This window comes from Rhea pennata, chromosome 1 (assembly GCF_028389875.1).
Source record: "Rhea pennata isolate bPtePen1 chromosome 1, bPtePen1.pri, whole genome shotgun sequence".
Taxonomy (NCBI): Eukaryota; Metazoa; Chordata; class Aves; order Rheiformes; family Rheidae; genus Rhea; species Rhea pennata.
This window is the reverse complement of record NC_084663.1, coordinates 60,022,644-60,038,166: the sequence shown is the minus strand read 5'-3', so window position 1 is coordinate 60,038,166 and position 15,523 is coordinate 60,022,644. Positions and strand designations below refer to the sequence as shown.

Here is a 15,523-nt window from a genome sequence, read left to right as displayed (position 1 = left end):
AGGTTTTTGCTCAAATCTTTTTGGTGCCTATAAAGCTGAAAGATTACTGCAAGGCAAAGTCACTTAAAGGAAGAATGGGCTTATCCCTGTGTTTGGCCCAGAGAGATTACCTTCTCTGGTGATCTTCCAGCCACAACTAGAAAATCTAAACTGTTAGTCAAAAAAAAAAAAAAAAAAAAAGGAAAGAAAAGAAAAGAAAAAAGAAAAAAAAAAGAAAAAAAGAGAGAGAGAGAGACTTACGGACTGGATGTGAGAACAGACAAAAACCCAATCTGGTGTATCATCTATTTTCAAAAAGAGGAAACTAGCTGTGTCAGTGTCTTTGAGTCTTCTGATATCAGAAATACATTACTGGCTATCTAAGTCCAGGGTGGATATAGATCTTCCTATTATAATTGCATGTGGAATTTCAAAAGGCTGAAGAGAGAGTGGGCAGAGAAGAAGGCAACACCTCCTGCTTTCTAGTTCTCCAACTGTGGCGTTCATAATCACATGTATACTGCTTACTTTGACTATTCCCCTCCCGGAAGTCTTTTGCTTTGTAGTCATACAAAACGAGGAGCACAAGACAGATGCAGCAATCCTGTGCAACAAAACTTGAAAGAGAAGCACTTGCCTGTCTGGAAATTCAGTTGGCTTCTGAATAACTTGCGCCTTGTGCCCAAGAAACTAATCTCCAGACCAGCTAATGATCTTGCCATCTTACTGTCTGTGGGTTTTAAGCTAGTACTAAGCTTCTCTTCTACAAAAAAACTGTTCTTCCATATAGTTGAAGCATGAAACTAGATGCCAGAACTTTGCAGAGTTCATCAGGTCTAATATTATGGGCTTTGCCCTTAACCATTTTCTCTCTACAGTAATTTTGAGATGCTATATTCAAAGTTACCCTGTAGCTTGCTGGAAGCATGCTACCCTTACAGGAAGATAGGGAAGCTTGTGTATTTGTTCTTTAAGGGGATGTTTTGTTTTAGCCTGTTTTTTGTTTTAGACACACAGAAAAACAGACTTGTGAAAGGAATAGAAATTTATAGAATACAAAGTTCTTGCAAGTTTTTGAAGTTGACCCGGCGTGCCATGACTGAGCGAGGAAAAAAACAGCAGTGTGAGCTCATTATGAGTTACTCTAGTATTTATAGAAAGGGAAAGATTACAAAATTGGGAGGAGGAAGAGGAGAGAGAGGTGCGTTTATAAATACCTCAAAAGAACATTGAAACTTGCAGCATCTTGGATGTCAGTATCAGTGTGTTAGGAGAGGCAGGAAATTGGGTTTTAATCACTTTGGTGCTTGGAGAGAGATTTTCCTTGATACAGTGAAGTAAGCAAGTAAAAAGTTGGGTCTGTTTTCAGCTTATTGATGTAAAAGTGACATGTAACCTGTCTGGCCTTGGTCAGATCCTTCTGAAGTGTGTGACTTCTGACCAAAAATAATGTATCCTGTTTGTATGCTGAGGGCAGCACCAGTTCTGTTCCTTATGGAGCAGAAGTGCGGACAGAGGTAGGTAAGCAAGTGGGTAAGCCAGGGAAGAGTCGAAGGAGTCGAGGCTTACTCTGTATATCCTGCCATGGTTGGGGATTTTTGGTTGGGCATTGTCCTACTCACTTTTAGGCTTGCTTTTTTGTTGGTTTTTTGGTGTTGTTTTTTGTTGTTTTCTTGAATGTGTATGCACCTCTTTCTTGTCTGAGTCTCTTACAGCTACTGCAATGCAAGTAAGAGCTAATGGAAGTTATCTGAAAGAAAGGATGTAACTTAAAGGCAAACAAGAACCACTCTGTGTAAAGCACTGCATTAAAAATACTCTCATGCAGATGTGCCTTAATTTTTTGACAAGATCTTGACTTTAAGAGCAGTTCTTAAAGATTTTCACAGACCAGATGAGTGAGGATACCTTGAAGAAAATCAGAATTTGAAAATTAGAAGTAGTATTAATTTTATTCTTAAGGTGGTGTAAATCAAAATATTTCCTATTTTTGAAGTTTCTAACAAAGTTTAAACACTTTTTTAAAATAACTGTAAAAGAAATTTCTCTCAGACAGACATTCGTGCCAGACATTCATGCAATTTAATGCCGTGAAAAGCTGTCTGATGTGTGAGAGTAATCAATAATAGGTAGTTTCAGCTAAGTGATATAATATACTGTGTCTATCATTAGCTGAAGGAAGTGGCCCTATAATGAGCATCACAATAGAAACCAAGTCATTAGAGAAACTCAGAACTTCCAAACTGGCCTTTTCAGTGATTCTGGCATTTATAAGACATTGCTGTGAGAAACCATTTAGTAATACATTGTTTGGTGACTATCATTAAGGGCCTTTGTCTGGGAGGAAGGGTTTATTTTCCTTAAGAGAAAGATCTGGTGACAGAGTATGTTTTTCTGCAGGATAGTAACAGCACATCTATGTTGGGGCCTGACATGGTTCTTCCACAGGGGAAGGGGACTGTTGTGGCAGCAGCAGAATTTGTCCCAATAAAAAATAAAATAAATATTAATAAATATTAATATTAAAAACTTACTGTTAGATATTATGACAAATTCTTCCAACTTTCCTGTTGTACAGGATGTTCAGTGGTAGGACTGCACTGAATGTAATGAGCAAGATTTGGTCCTTTTCTGATGACAACATGAGAGGTTAGTCAGAACTGTGGAGTCTGAGCATTTTAAATTTGCAGGCCAAAAAAATAACTCTGATCCAGATTCAGCCCTAGTGAAGTTGCCTATTCCTGTCCAAATTAGTATCAAAACTAAGACCAAATAGAATATTTCAAGTATTTCAATTTCTGTGGTCTGTTTGACAGTGGATTCTTGATTTGCTCCCATAGTACCTTAACCTTTCTGGGTAATCACCCATCCAAGCACAGTATTTCAAAAACCGAGACAGGCAGTATATAGAAAAATGAGGAAATAGGAAAGTGGAAAATTAACATTTGTAAGAAAGATGTTGAATTCATTTTGTGTGTACTTGGAGTAAGAAATCAAATCATTTAATGTAAGGAGTTGTTACTGACAAGGAGTTTGTAAGTCCCAGTACTAGAAAGATGGCTGAGTGACTAGCCTGTCTGTTCCTTACATGGTCAAATTTGTATCTCTTTGACAAAGAAAACTCTCCCCCAGAATTCCAAGACTGTGCCTTTATTTGAGTAAGGAGTACAAAGAATATGCACTGAAGCAGTTTCACTAGTTTACTGTCTTAACTGAAGCTTTGGCTGTTTGCGCATAGGGATTTAAGGAGAGAGATGCCCCTTTCTGAACTAGGAATACAAATTGATTTGGGTCAGTATGGTAGTAACAAATTGCGTATAAGAACCAAACAAATATGATCTTTTTTTCTTCCTGCCTCTTTTTTTGTGAGTATACATGAAATGAAACCTGGAATATTAACTGTGTTTTCAGAATACTTAATTCTGTTAAATTCCTTTCTCTTATTTTAGTTGAATCTCGTGTTGCCTCTTGTGGGTGGCAAAGGGGGGACTCAAACCTACTAACTGCTGAGCATTGATTCTCCTTCAAGAAAAGTGCCGGTTTAACATTAAGATCCTATTGACTTTGGTCAAATTATTTAAGGTCTTAAAGTTATGACTTGCTTAAGTGCTAGAATGTGTCTCAAGCCCTCCGTGCCTTCTAGAACTGAGTTCAGTGTTTAAATGCAGGTGGACAAAGAAAGCAGTGAATGGTGGCAATTGTTCTTTTCTACAGAGCTTCATTTATGCATCAACTCTGACCTTCTTTTGATTTGTTTCCATAGGTGCCACTACTGCAAATCATCATGTCATGTGTCTTCTTTGCGCATACCTTATGCCTGTAAACTCTTATTTCAAGAACTGCAGTCAATGAACATCATACCTCGGCTAAAACTAGCCAAATATAATGAATGAGCAAGATGAGAAAAAAGGGGAAAAAATACTTTAAAGAAATTAAAATACAGCTTATGTAACTGGAAGATATTTTGGTGGATGTGAATAAAACTTGAGTGAGTAGAAGGGAAATAAAAGACACTTGTATGAAATCTTTCTTGCATCTTCTGCCTGTCTTAAGCTGACAAGTGAGACTGTCAGTCAGTAAGAGCAATCCTGAAGCCTTGATTAGCCTGAGTAAACAGGATTTGTGGGCATTGTGGAATAAGGCCATGGTCCAGCAAAGCACATGTATAACTTTAAAAAAATGTGACAACCCCATGGTTGGTTTCAATAAATGCTTTGCTGTACCAGGCCTTGAGTTCAGTTTAAGTGCATATCTTACTCATATGGGTTAAAATTATGTTTTCCAGACCAGCGGAATATGGAAGTCTAATAAATATTTTAAATAATACTGCCTGGATGTATGTGTTGATGGCTGTATGGGGATGGTAAAGACTTCTTATTAAGTCTAAAATATTTTCTTATTCCTTAAGCATTTTCTTAAGGCATTGTTAAAGCATTAAGATTTTGTTAAGTATTACCTGGTTTAGAGAAATGAAAGGGAACTTTAAATGGGTCATTTTGAGAGGAATTTGAATATGCAGGTGAAGCTGCATTTGTGTGAAAGTTGTGGTATGATGATATTCAGTGTGCGTTAAGCTGAACAGATGCACTTTCCTTGAAGTTCAAGGGAGGTGACTGCATGTGCACTAAATGCAGGGTACATACAGATACCATTCAATTCCAATTGTGTATAGTAGTTCTAGTAATATGCTGGCTCATAAAAGACAGGCTGCAAACACTACAGACACTGATGTGCACTCTCCTGGGACTTAAGAATTTTTAAAAATATAGGGCTAGCCACAGATTTAAAAAAACACTGTAAAGAACAACGAATCCTCCACTGACAGTGAAGCAGGTTTTAATGACCATAAAGGATTTAGAAAGGGAACAGCTGAACTTTTTATGAGATATAAGGCCTAAAGTTAAAGCAGTGGATGAACTAAGGGTTCACTTAGTATCCTAAAGATCACTCGAGCCCTTACTCAGCAAAGCACATGCTTAACTCTTTAAGCACAGTACTAGTCCCACTGAAGTTGAGATGAGGTATGTATGTGTTCAGATGCTCTTTGTTTCCTCAAATGGCTGAATAGTATATGCCAGTCCTGACATTATTTTTGCAGTGAAGTTGCTGCTGTTCTTTCTGCTGCTTAAGCCCTCAATAATTACTGAATAGGTTTGGTTTTCAAGCTGTTGCCAAAATGCTTAAACTGGTAGCTTTGTGTCTGGGCTTACAAATCAAGGCAGACTTTAGTCCAGCTGTGAAAAATGGAGAGTAGTGACAACACAGATATTTTAACAGCAAATGTGGATTAGAAAAAACTCCTGAAGCATGCCTACCAGGATCTGAACAGCTCAAGGCCATTAGTAAAGACTGGCAACAGATTTATGTACAGCAAAGATAGTCATTTGCAAACTACTATTGCCAAACTGGAGAAAGAGGTTAAGTAAAAGCCCCCACCAAATTAGTGAACTTTGCTTTGTTCCCTGAGACTGCCAAACTGAGGCTCAGGTGCACCACCAGAGGGAGTGAGCCTCAAAGGCTGCAGCCTGCCACTAGAGAAGAGTTTTTGACCTGGATCCGGGAAACTACCCTTAGGATAAGGTGTTCTTACTAACTATGGTCTCCGAGGTTAGAAGGTTTGAGCTACAGTTCATGCAGAACATCAAAGATTAGGCATTAGGTAAAATTACATCTGCAGAAATTTGAAGAGATGCAGCAGAGATGATGAGGAGCAAAGGACTGTGCTCATGACTCATCCTGTTCAGAGAGCAGATGTGTTTGCAACCCTGAAGGGCTAACCTGCAGTTTGTTTACCTCGAGCTGATGAAAGCAGGGGAGGGTTCTGTGAGAGAGGATAAAGAAAATCATCTGAGGTAGTTGAAAGTAAGGAAGAAAAGTGCAACCAGTGATGGACCCGGTAGAACAGAGGAACTAGACATGCCTGGCAGTAAATGAGGATCATCTGCTACGTACTATTCTGGTGATGTCTATATCAGTTTTGTTTACATATTATTGCTGTCCTACCTAAGCCTGTGCATACACAGGAGACATGTATGGGTGTAGATTTGAGTTGAAACTGGGTTTTTACTGCCTACCTCTCTTCAAGAGGCTACCTGTGTCCCATCATAGTAGACTCATTCAAGTACTCTCTGGAATTAGCAACAGAATAAGCATTACAAAACCAGCAGAAGAAACTGAAAGAACAGTTATGGACTCCTGGAGTACTATGGTCAAAGTGGCAGTTCAAGGAAGTAACCTACTGCAGTCAGAAGAAAGGATGGCACACAAACTGAAAGGGTAAAATACATCCCCAGAACCTTAAACCCTCACGCTGCTTTGCTCTGGTGAGCATCATCTTTGCAGTCCTTTGAATTATCCGCATATCCAAAAAAGGAATTTTACAATGCTGAACCTGACCACGTTATGCTAACTTACTTCCCCCTGCCCTTTTCTTAAAATGAATGCCTTCATGCAGAGGTCTAATGTCAGCTAATGACTGTACTGCAGTAACGGGACTTTGCAAGAACAAGCCTGCCATGACAACTCTTTGTTTAATTGCTGAAAGAGATGTAATATTCTGAATAACACTTGACAATCTTAAGGCTTTAGCACAAGTATCTGTGGCTAGAAAATTGCCATAAAGTTTTCTTTCCATTCCAGCTTCTTTATTTCTTTCTATTTAGTGTCCAGGAGAGGCTTTCTACCAGAAATGCTATTCAACATGAAGGTTGCTAGCATAAGTCTCAGCTGAAATGCAGAATACAGTCCACTTTCTCAGATAAGCCAGAGGTGTGTTGCTGTTGGAAGAAACATCTAGCTCCATGTATTAAGTTCCTGTCTACTCTGCAGATAAAGGATTCAACCGTATTAAAAAGGTAGAAGTACTTGTGGGCCTAGGATTCAGTACACAAGTCTATTACTCCATGACAAAACTAAGACATTAATTAATTGCTATGCCCTTCAAATACCATACATGTCTAGCCACACTGTTTTGTTGTGAGAAACAGAATCAAGCCAGTGAGGCTGCAGGAATACTGTAGGGCAGAACAACATGGCTAGAAAACCTATTTCTGAAACTGTGAGTTAGGTGAATCACTTGTTTAGAGTTCAGAAAAACAGCCTCATTTTAGTGTCACTTACGTAACGCTCAAAAGCTTCTAACTTTTTTTTTTAAGGTAAATGTTTCCAAACATAGGAACTAAAAAAGAAAACTATAAAGAAAAATGAAAACAGATTTTGGCTGATTTTGGCATTCAAAGAGGATATAATATGAAATATAGGCATACTGAGATTTAATAATTTTAAGATGTTGAAAATAAAGGGCTCCCACTAAGCAAGACTGGTTTTGTTTGTAATGTCCGTATCTTGTTAAGAGTTTTGCTGTAGAAGGAAGCTTCAACATGCAGCAAGGAGAACTTTTATTTCTTTGGACTCTATTGTTACTTGTTGCTTAAAAACTGAAGAAAAAAATCAATGCAGAACAGATCCACAATGATGAGAAATTACTTTTAGGTCAGTTCTCAAGGTTTTCTGGTGACAAATAGAAAAAATATCTGTGGTTTACAGCAAGATGCAGGTAGGTCATACTTAAAAACTTGAAGACTGAAGTGTATTTCATTGGTTAATGGTAAGAAATGGCAAACAAATGAATAGTTTGCATCTGAAAAATGGTTTGTAAGCCACATTCAGAACACACTTGTAAGGTCTGAGTATAATTGTCGTACAGCTGCAAAACCAAAATAGAGGGGCTGGAAATTTTCTGTGCTTCCTGTCTCTTGCACCAGTGAGCACAAGCCCTGAGACAACCTCCCTTAGCTTCCACCCCTCGCAGAGCAACCCCCAGGAGCAGTATGGGGGAGCTCCTCAGCTGTGTCCCAGGACAAGTGTCTCTGGACTGTGGCATAGAGCTGCCTTAGCACTGCTGCGAAGCCCCTTCAGCCCGCCTCCTCTCTTCGTGTTGGAGCTGAGGATTGTTTTACAGCCCATTGCTGATTCAGAGGGGCCGTGGGGCACTTGATGAATTCCCTCCTCTGAAGAGGACGTGACTTGCCCAGGGCCACAGAAAGACTGTGCCAGAACTGGGATCAGGACTCTGCAGTCCCCAGGTGCCAGACACGTGCTTGCCTTAAAACTGAGCACTTCATCAAACCGTAAAATCCAGCCAGATGGTGACTCTTTGCTATTATCTGGACCAGTGCTGGGAGGCTTAATGTGTGCAAGGCACAGTGAAGATCTGGATCTCTGTTTCTAAGGCTCAGAAGCTCAGAAAATGGATCCATGTGTCAGATCTAAATGCTACTACTAAGTTGAACATGTTTAAACCCAAGTTCTGATTTCGGTCCATGAACAGGTATTGAAATATTGAACCTCAGCCTGGACCCACCGGTTACAGGGGTGGGAGAGAGTCTTTTTTTGAAAGGGATAGCAAGGTGCAAGAGTAAGAACTAGCTCATTTGTCGACCTTATTCTTCCATGTGTTAATTGACCAGGTCAGACTCTCCTCTTCCAGGTAGCAGAGACTGCTGGAATCAGCCAATGGATCAGTTTTGCCTCTTTGCAAATATTTAAGACCTCATTGTGTGGACCCAGGAGTCAAGTACACCGTCTTTGCCATACATGCATACGAACATAAGTTCCTAGGAACACCAGAACTCTGAGTTAAACAATCTCCAAACTCAGGTCAGAGCCAACACAGGGACTTTCTGCAGTTGGATTTAAAAAAAAAAAAAAAAAAAAAAAAAAAAATAATAGCATCATCCCTGTCTGAAGGAAGTCAATGACAACTATTTCTGCAAGTAAATTTGGGCCTTTGCTTCACCCTTCAGAAAAATCCTTTCCAAGTCTGTAAGCAGGTCATTGTTCTTTGTATCTTGCTGCTGAGGGACAAAAAAAAAGCAACTACATATTTCTCCTAATTACAGTTACCCTTTTATTTGTATATTTCATGAGTCAGGTATCTGTGCAGTGTTTGCGATGAGCCATGTGTTTTTCTGTAGTGGTTACATTTTGCATCTCTTTGCTCCCTCTTTAGCTACAAATCAAAAGGAACTTGCTGCTGCTAACAGCAGCAGCATCTTCATCTTTTATTAACATGAGTTTTGGGTAACTACTTACCCTACCATATATTTTACCATTCCAGTGCATGCATGGTAGTTATCATGCACTCAGATTTAACAAAACAAACAACAAAATATTTATAAACAGAAAAATCACAAACTTAGAAATAAAACAATATTCTATGCAGTAAAGTTCTATTTTCTTGCTAAAATTACTTTCTAATAATGGGAACGATTTTACCTTTTACTCCTAGTGAATTGGAAACTTAAGTCCACAGTCAGGCCTCACCCAACCAGTCACAGGCAGGCACTGAAGGTAATTCTCTGTGCTCCAGGCAGATCAAAAGAAAACTGATTATCAGTCATTCATCTAAAAGGATACCATAACTTCACATTCAGTTGTTCTGCAGCTGAGATGCAGTCTGGATCAGATCTTTTCTGTATCTGTTGTCTATAACAGCTTTTAAGGCTGGCTCTTCTTCCAACACACAGTACAAATCCTCTGGTAAGTAGTACCAGCCACACACAACAAAAGCCAGCTCAATCTGGTCTAAGCTCAGAAATCAAGGACTGCTTGCCCTTTTCTCCTAGTAAAGTCAGCAAGACTCCCATGCCAAGCGTTCTGGGCAGCAGCTATGGATACAGGAGTTCTTCCAGACTCCTGGTTGTGCGTCCTGACACTACCCAAATCTATAAGATCAGAAATGTGAATTCCCTTCCTCCATGCAGGCTGAAGCTGAACAGGGTGAGCAGCATGTTTTCACTGGTCACTTCTAGGAACACTGGCACCACGTTTATCCATGAATCTGAGAACTGCAGCTGAGCAGAACTCCTTTCGCAAGCATTAATAAGATCATAATTTAGGGATGACCAACACTCCTCTTTTACAGAAATTATCTTCGGACATCTCTACAGTTAAGTTGAGAGAGTGGACAGAAGTGTTTTTTTCACTTTGAAAGAAGGAGGTTGCTGACTTACGCAAGTAAGAAAATACGGAACCATTCACAGACTGCAGCCATTGATAAAATACTAAAACTGTCACTATATATCCAACTGCTGCCAGCAATCTTAAACTCTGCAGAGACATGGGATCCAAAAGGATCCTCTGAGTCACTGAACCCAGATCCCGATATTCCATTTCACACACCCCCTTTCACAGGCCATTCACACTTGCTACCGAAACAAATGCAGTTTCTTTTCCCTGCTAATCTTAGTAAAAACTAGTCTAAAACTTCAGCCTCGAGTTTCCTTGGATATTTTAGCTAAATTAATAGATAGCAGTTTATACTCTCTTGTTCCTGTGCCAACATTGTTCTTTTGTTCAAGTAGCTCTTCTTACTCTTTGGTGCTTACCCTCAAAATAATCACGTTAGAGATCAGTACTGCTCAACAGCCTGCAGGAGCTTATTACAGCAAGAAAGGTCTGCATGGTACCAGCTTGTTGGTACCATTGACTGCAGAGTGAAGGACAGTTGTGGAAACCTCTGTATTTCTGAAAGAGTTCAGATTACCTGGATGGTAAGCTGATACAAGCAGCAGTATCTCCAGTCTGCCTTGGCTTTGCTAAAGCAGCTGCCTCTAAGACAGGCTTTCTATTCCCTTGATGAACCTGCTCTTCTGTCTATGCATCCGCACACATTTGTATTCATCTTTCTTGAACAAAAGGGAGTAGAACTGTATATACTATCCTAGATGTGGTAACATCACTTCCTTCTATGATAGCAACAGAGTCCCTTTCCACTAAGAACACTTCATCTCATGCAGTGTAAGGTTATATTGGCTTTTCTTATGGTTTGTAGTTGTTCTGCACAGGCAAGAGTCCGTAGTGAAGAGTCCTGGTTGTAGAGTTTTGCATCCTTGCCAAGGCCTGCCCTTTATTCTGTATTAAATCAAATCCTACAGCCTACATTTTCAGAAAAGACTAGTGACTTGCAGTGGTTCCATCTGTAAGCATCCAACTTGCAGCACATTAAATAAACCTGATTTTCAGAGGAGGGGATACCCTACACTTTCAGAAGAATCGAATCTTTTGTATAGTGTCAAGTGGGATATCCGTGAGCACGAGATGCTTTTTAAAAACATAAGCAAAAACAAACAAACAAACAAACAAACAAACAAACAAAAAAACCCACAATGACTGAGCTGTGGCAGTACACCAGAGCTATCTGACACACTAAGGAGGGGATTAGGTAAGCAGGAAGACAACAGCACTGACATATTGCACAAGAACAGGAAGACAGGAACTAATCTGGAGAGGCAGGGAGTAAGCAGATTGCAACAACAAGCACCTCTGGACTAACAGAAATGCCTGATGATGATCCTGTCCATGCATAAGGAATTTACATCTTTGTATGATGTCAAAGAGACCAAGGCTCTAGGTAGCCACACTGTGCATAATCACAGCTGAATCCCATTCTTATCATCATCCTAGAAAGAACATATCCCTGTATTTTTATTTCTGTTATCTCTGGGACATCAACAACACAGAAACGGTTCCTTTACACTTTAAAACAGTAAAGGCTGATTTTCCACAGGCACAGAGTGCCACTAACAGAGACACAACAACTGTCATCGTAGGTGTTCAACACTTCCAGAAATCAGGCCCAGCCTGCATAATATGAGTAAGCCCTTCCCGTTGTAAGGCACTATACGTGAGTTCCTGCAGACCGACATCTGGCCAGGGTAGGTGTCTCTGCCTCTGCGCTGGGGTCTCTGAGCCTAACTACCTGCATGGTCAGGGCAGCTGTTAAGAGCTGTTTCTGGCATTAGGTCTGTTTACAGAGTGCTCTCTTCTCACTACAGCCATAGCCAGCATTTTCTATTTTTTTTTTAAGTTAACATTGATTTCAAAATCCCTCAGAGAATGCCCCTGCCCCACCCCAATGGCCTCAATATTTACCTAGGGTTCCTACTTCCCTCCAGGGCCAATGTTCATCCCCCCCCAAAAAAAGGGCATCAGGCCTCGAAGGCACTTCACCACACAGATTTTCCTTAGGGCTCTTATGACTCCGTGACAAAACTTTAGGAAAAGAGAGAAAAGGGAAAAAAAAAAAAAAAAAAAAAACTCGATGGGGGCAGGGGTGGGGGGGAGGTGGGTGAGTGGATGGAAATGACCTCGGCTTGGCAGCCGCAAACAAAAATAGCCTCACACATACCAAGGACTTGGCAGCGAAATACGGCCTGTCACCCTGCTGACAAGAGCAGGGATGGTGCACAGGTGCCCCTGTCCGGCCACTAACGACCCTCCCCCTCAACGACTCCCTGCTAACGGTCTCCCAGGTCCCCTCGCTAACTGCTCCCCCAACCCCTCCCCGCTAACGGTCCCCTCGCTCACGGCTCTCCCCAGCGGCTTCCTGCTAACGGTCCCCTCGCTCACGGCTCTCCCCAGCGGCTTCCCGTTAACGGTCTCCTCACTAACGGCTCTCCCCAATGGCTTCCCGCTAACGGTCCCCTCGCTAACGGCTCTCCCCAACGCCACCCCGCTAACGGTTTCCTCGATGACGGCTCTCCCCAACTCCACTCCGCTAACGGTCCCCTCAGTAACGGCTCTCCCCAACGGCCTCCCGCTAACGGTTCCCTCGATAACAGCTCTCCCCAACCCCTCCCCGTTAACGGTTTCCTCACTAACGGCGCTCCCCAACGCCACCCCGCTAACGGTTCCCTCGCTAACGGCTCTCCCCAACGCCCTCCCGCTAACGCCCCCCCCCGCTCCCGGCTCCGCGCCCGCACTAGCAGGTCCGGACAACAGCGAGGCCGCCCCCCCGCCGCACTGAGAGCCGGACCGGGCCGGGCAACGCCTCCAGCTGTTGGCGGCGGCAGGGCGACCCGGGGCGGTGCAGGTGCCCCTTGTGAGGCCTAACGAGGGACGGGGAGGTGGCGGCGAGCAAGGCTAGGGCAGGTGGCGAGTTGACATTTGGCCGCTGCGGGGAGGAGGCAGCCGGGAGCGGCGCGGCCTCCGCTGCCTGCTTCCTCCACCTGCGGATCGCGCCGTCGAGCGGACGAGCGGCGGCGGGACACGCGCCGGGCGGTGCCCGTCCCGTCCCGTCCTGCCGGGAGCAGTGCCAGCTCGGCAGCGCACAGGTGCTCCGCCGGGGCCCGCGTCGGCAGCTCCTCGCCGGGGCGGGCAGGGACACCATCGCACGGCGGATGCCACGGGCGGCATTTTCCATGAGAGGGATGGGAGTTCCCCAGTGGTAATCGTGAAATAATACACCTTGGCTTCATTTCATTTCATTTCATTTATTTTACTTCATTTTACTTCATTTTATTTTTTTTTTTTTGGGGGGGGGGGGGGTGTTAGCAGTCTTTCAAAGCAAAGGGAAAGCCCAGGCTGTTGGCCCTAAGGCCAGGCCAGCCGAGAGGAGCTTTGGTTCCCCTCGCCTGAGGCTTGCTGTCCAGCCGGCCTCCCACTGTCCCTTAGAGCCGTCCTCCCGCACCGCGGGGCCGGGGCGGCACCGCCAGGCACCCGGCGCCCAGTGCAGCCCCGGCTCCCAGACCGCGGCAGCGCTGCGAGGGCGCCGGCATGCAGCCCACGGGCCGTGGGTTACCCGTGTCCCTGACCCGCCCTGGGGCAGCCAGCGCCGGCTCCCCGGGGCCCCCAAGGAGCGGCGGCTCTGCGGAGCGCTCGGGGACCTGCGCCGGCTCCTCTGGGCATGTTTCTGCAGCAAGCGACGCTGGGGAAGAGCTGGCAGGCCAGTCCCTCCACCTCGAAATGAACTCCTTTTCAATCACCGCCTGCCGCGGACTCCGTTTTTCCACAGTCTTACGCCGGTATTATTTTTACCAGCCTCCTTTTCAGGCGCACTGGGCTTCCCACGCCAAGACTTGAACTCGGCCGGGCCGCGCCGCCGCCCCCCCGCCCGGCGCGGGGCCGTGCGCGCCGCCCCGTCTCGGCAGGAGCCGCGGGCGCGCGGGGCGCTCGGGCCGGCGGGGCGAGCGGCGGGGCCCGGCGCGCCGCGCCGCCGCCGCCGCCTCTGCCTCTCCCCGCCCGCCCGGGGATGTGAATGCACTGCGAAACGCTGGGTTTCCTGTTTAGCAACCTCGCTGCTTGTTTTGCTTTATTTTTTTTTTCTCTCTCTCTCTCTTTTTTCCCCCAAAGGGGAGAGGGAAGGGAGGGAGTCTGAGTGTTGGGAGGGAGAGGGGGAGAAGAGTGGAAAACGTTGGCTCTGTCCATGGTCAAAGTAATTCAGCTATAATCCCCCTTTCTCTTCCTCTCCTGGAGCTCTATTCATATTCTAATCACAGCTTTTCCTTCCCTAAACCAGCCACTTTTATCAGAGCCCTAGCTTTGCACTTTTACTTCCACTTCCAGCACATACAACCGCTTGCAGAATAAGGAACTTTTTCCAGCCTCGGTTCTGCCCCCTCTCCCCCCCGCAATGTGCTAACCCTAAAAGGGATCCTCGCATCCTTGGTCTAAAGTTGGAAGAGAGCGTTAATTTGAAAATACACACGTCTGGCTCTTCATTTCTCGTAGCAATCAGGACCCCCCCCCCCTTTACTTTCTCCGCAGCCCCATGTGAAGCTTTCTGGGCCAGGCGCTTTTCTGTCGCGGCCAAGACATGCCCCCAGCCCGCCTTCCCCCGGGGAAGCACGGCTCAGCGCCCCGGGGAGCAGGGAAATACTGGGGGTCTCTGCCGCCCATCTCAAATACCAGCACCGCTCGGCGAGGAGACACGGGCAACTTCTTCTCCCCGCCCCCCTTTTCCTTACCCACACACATCGTGCCCTTTTTTCCCAATAAACTAAGCTTACAGGATATTTGGGAAGCCGTGCAGCTTCAAACGCCATGTGCCCGCGAAGGATCCCAACCCCGAGCCCAGCGGGAGGAGGAGGAGGAGGGGAGCTATGCGGGGCTGCACCCCCACTGCATAGCCCCAAAGAGCACAGCCCCAAACCTAGTGCCTGCTTGAAGATCTAAGCCAATTTTGATCTCAGACTGTAATGAGCCAAAGACTTTGGGTGGGGGCTGGGGGGAGGGAAGGGAGGAGTGGAAAGGCCGCTGGAACTTTAAATAAGAAAAACGTTTCTAATGCTCTAATAGAAGAGGGAAGTTGAAGTGTTGGGATTGCGTAGATCTAAGGCCCCCCTTTTTGGAGGAAAGCTTTTCTTATTCAAAACAGCATCACAATGGGCTTCACATTGAGCCTTGCCACATCCCCATCTGAGTAGCAGCCATTCATCAGGCTGGCTGGCCTATCAATGACATTTCTCCCATCAGGGCTTCTATAAAATGATGCTTTTTCCCATGAAACATCCGCAAACATTTTGACGGGTCTGGCTTTGCCCTGCTGGATTACTGAGTGTCCCTCTCTCCCGGGCGCGCTCGCTCCCCCACTATCTCTCTCCGAGCTTCCTCCCCACCCCCTCACCGCCACCCTTCTCCCTCTCCCCCTGCTCTTTCCTCCGTGTGCATCTTTGAGATAGGGGCTCTCCAAACCCCGGGACCTTGGGGCTCCCGTCCTGTCCATGGGAAGAGCATGCATTGTGGGTTACTGGAGGAACCCGAT

General features: G+C 44.8%; 1 protein-coding gene across 1 annotated transcript in view; it reads left to right on the top strand.

The window, feature by feature from the left end:
• The window catches only part of POLR3B (RNA polymerase III subunit B), an 82,340-nt gene extending 78,337 nt beyond the window's left edge, over positions 1–4,003 (top strand). Inside the window, exon 28 of the mRNA XM_062589122.1 lies at positions 3,743–4,003. Within this exon, the coding sequence (XP_062445106.1) occupies positions 3,743–3,872 (130 nt within the window). The 3' untranslated portion in view covers positions 3,873–4,003. The remainder of the gene's footprint in view (positions 1–3,742) is intronic.
• Positions 4,004–15,523: the final 11,520 nt, after the last annotated feature.